Source organism: Pteropus alecto, unplaced genomic scaffold (genome assembly GCF_000325575.1).
Source record: "Pteropus alecto unplaced genomic scaffold, ASM32557v1 scaffold72, whole genome shotgun sequence".
Lineage (NCBI taxonomy): Eukaryota > Metazoa > Chordata > Mammalia > Chiroptera > Pteropodidae > Pteropus > Pteropus alecto.
Window position 1 is genome coordinate 4,311,238 of NW_006436811.1, and position 2,044 is coordinate 4,313,281.

Consider the following 2,044-nt stretch of genomic DNA (forward strand, 5'->3'; position numbering starts at 1 on the left):
ATTATTCATCAGTAATCACAAAATCATTTAATATTTTCACCCTTGATTGTACAATGTTTACTACTACTTGTTAATTCCTAGGATATAATAATTAGAAGTTATTTTGTTAATAACAAAAAATTAATGTTTTAAATAAATTTTAATAATTCAGATGGAAGCTATAGCTAAATATATATTCATTTAATAATGGAGAAAAGCTTCAAATATAACCATACTTTTAAAATTTTATTTTTTCTTAAAACACATACTAAAAAAAAAAAACAGCCAGACACTATCTATAGCACCCATTATATCATTAGTGTCAACACTGTATGACATCACTATTGAAGACATAATATGTTGCCTAGTTGTTAGTATTAAGAGAAATCAGGCTTGCAGGGAATTCAGAGACCATAGAAATGTAAGTGTGATTGTCTGTTTAAATATTTGATATCACTACTAAGTATCGAAGTAAATATGGAAAAAACTATAGTGTATAACTTCTTTATATAAAAAAAAATGTTTTTCTAGTTCTTACAAAGCCAGAAATATATTTTAAATACGTGGTATTTTTCCACATCAATAACAAGCCTTTTAATTTTAAATAATACCTATATTAGTGGAAGACTAATAGGTTAGTAGAAGTAGTTTAGCTTAGTTTAACACTACCAGCAAATTCAATGCATTAACCTTGATTAATATTGAATATATAATCTAGAATTATTTTGTAATTTATATGTGTTGAGATTTATTTAAACTTATTCAGTTTATTATATCAATCTAAAAGTTAATTTACTGACTTCTGTTCATATTTTCACCATTTTCTCCTGCAGTGTGGCTGACTCAGCCTTGTTTAGAACCCTGCTGTAGAACTCCTTGTACAAGTCAACTCAACAGCCAAGTCTATATGAACAAATTCCCAACAAATTTAGTAACTTTTTGTTGCAAATATCATTAGTTCACCTTTGGTCAAACCCAGAACACTTGGAGTTTATATATTTTTCTCAGATAAAACACTAAGAAACAATGGTGATCTCTGAATCAAAGTGGATTAATAGAGGAAGGATAGTACGCTTGTTTTCCTCTTTTTTCTCTTGCACCCAAAATGAAAATAAGTTCAAATGTGAATCTCGTGAGGTGGAAAAAAAATTTCAGAGAGACAATAAGATGTCCAGGGATGAGAACAAGGCTCTTAGAAGAGAAAACAAGTCCCTCTGGGGAGAAAACAAAGCTCTTCGTGGAGAAAACAAAGCTTTTCGAATGGACAACCAGTTCATCCGGGAGGAGAATCAGACCCGGAGACAGCAAAACCAGCTCCTGTGGAAGTTTAATAGTGTGATTTTTGAGAGTCAAAAAACACCTGGGGAAAGAATCAATGCCTTGAACACAGAGAGAAAGTCTTATTGGCAACAGAATCGAGCCCTGGAAGCTCAGATCAAGGCTCTCGGGGAACAGGAGAAAGCTTTCCAGAATGAGGCAAAAGCTCTCCAAGAAGAAATAAGGTCTCTTCATGAGGAGATCAAGGCCCTACAACATCAGGAGCGAGCAATCAAGATGGAGGAACAGGCCCTGATGAAAGAAGGAATAGCACTAGAGTTGGAAGAACGGGCACTGTGGAAGGAAGAACAGGCCCTCCGTGAGGAGAACAAGGCTCTTAGAGAAGAAAACAGTGCTCTTCAAGAGGAGGAAAAAGCCCTTCTGGAAGAGGCAAAGGTTCTTGAGGAGTGGAATGAGATTCTTCAGGGAAAAGATAACAAGCATGCTTGCTGAAAAAATGCACAATAATAAAATAGAGCAGGAGAAATGTGACTTGAAGATGTAATCAGCAAACCATGAAGATGACTAACATTACAGAAAAAAAGAAAAATTCAAACTTTTGAAGGTGAAATACTATTGTTGGGGTTGGAGTCAAAAGCCTGGAAATAGACAGTACTCAGTATCTGGTCCTGGAAACTAAATAAAGTCCTAAAATTAAAAAAAAAAAAAAGTTCTTTAGGTTTACTTAAATTTTATACTTCAATTGATGATGAATATTTTAGAATGAGAAGTATGTATTGCTTAAAAT

General features: G+C 33.4%; 1 protein-coding gene across 1 annotated transcript; it reads left to right on the forward strand.

Annotated features, from left to right (window-relative positions):
- The first annotated feature begins 1,005 nt into the window (after positions 1–1,005).
- Positions 1,006–1,801, forward strand: LOC102888662 (coiled-coil domain-containing protein 70-like). Its single transcript, XM_015590867.1, is given in 2 exon segments — positions 1,006–1,725; positions 1,727–1,801. Coding segments are annotated over 2 exon segments (795 nt in total).
- The last annotated feature ends 243 nt before the right edge of the window (positions 1,802–2,044 follow it).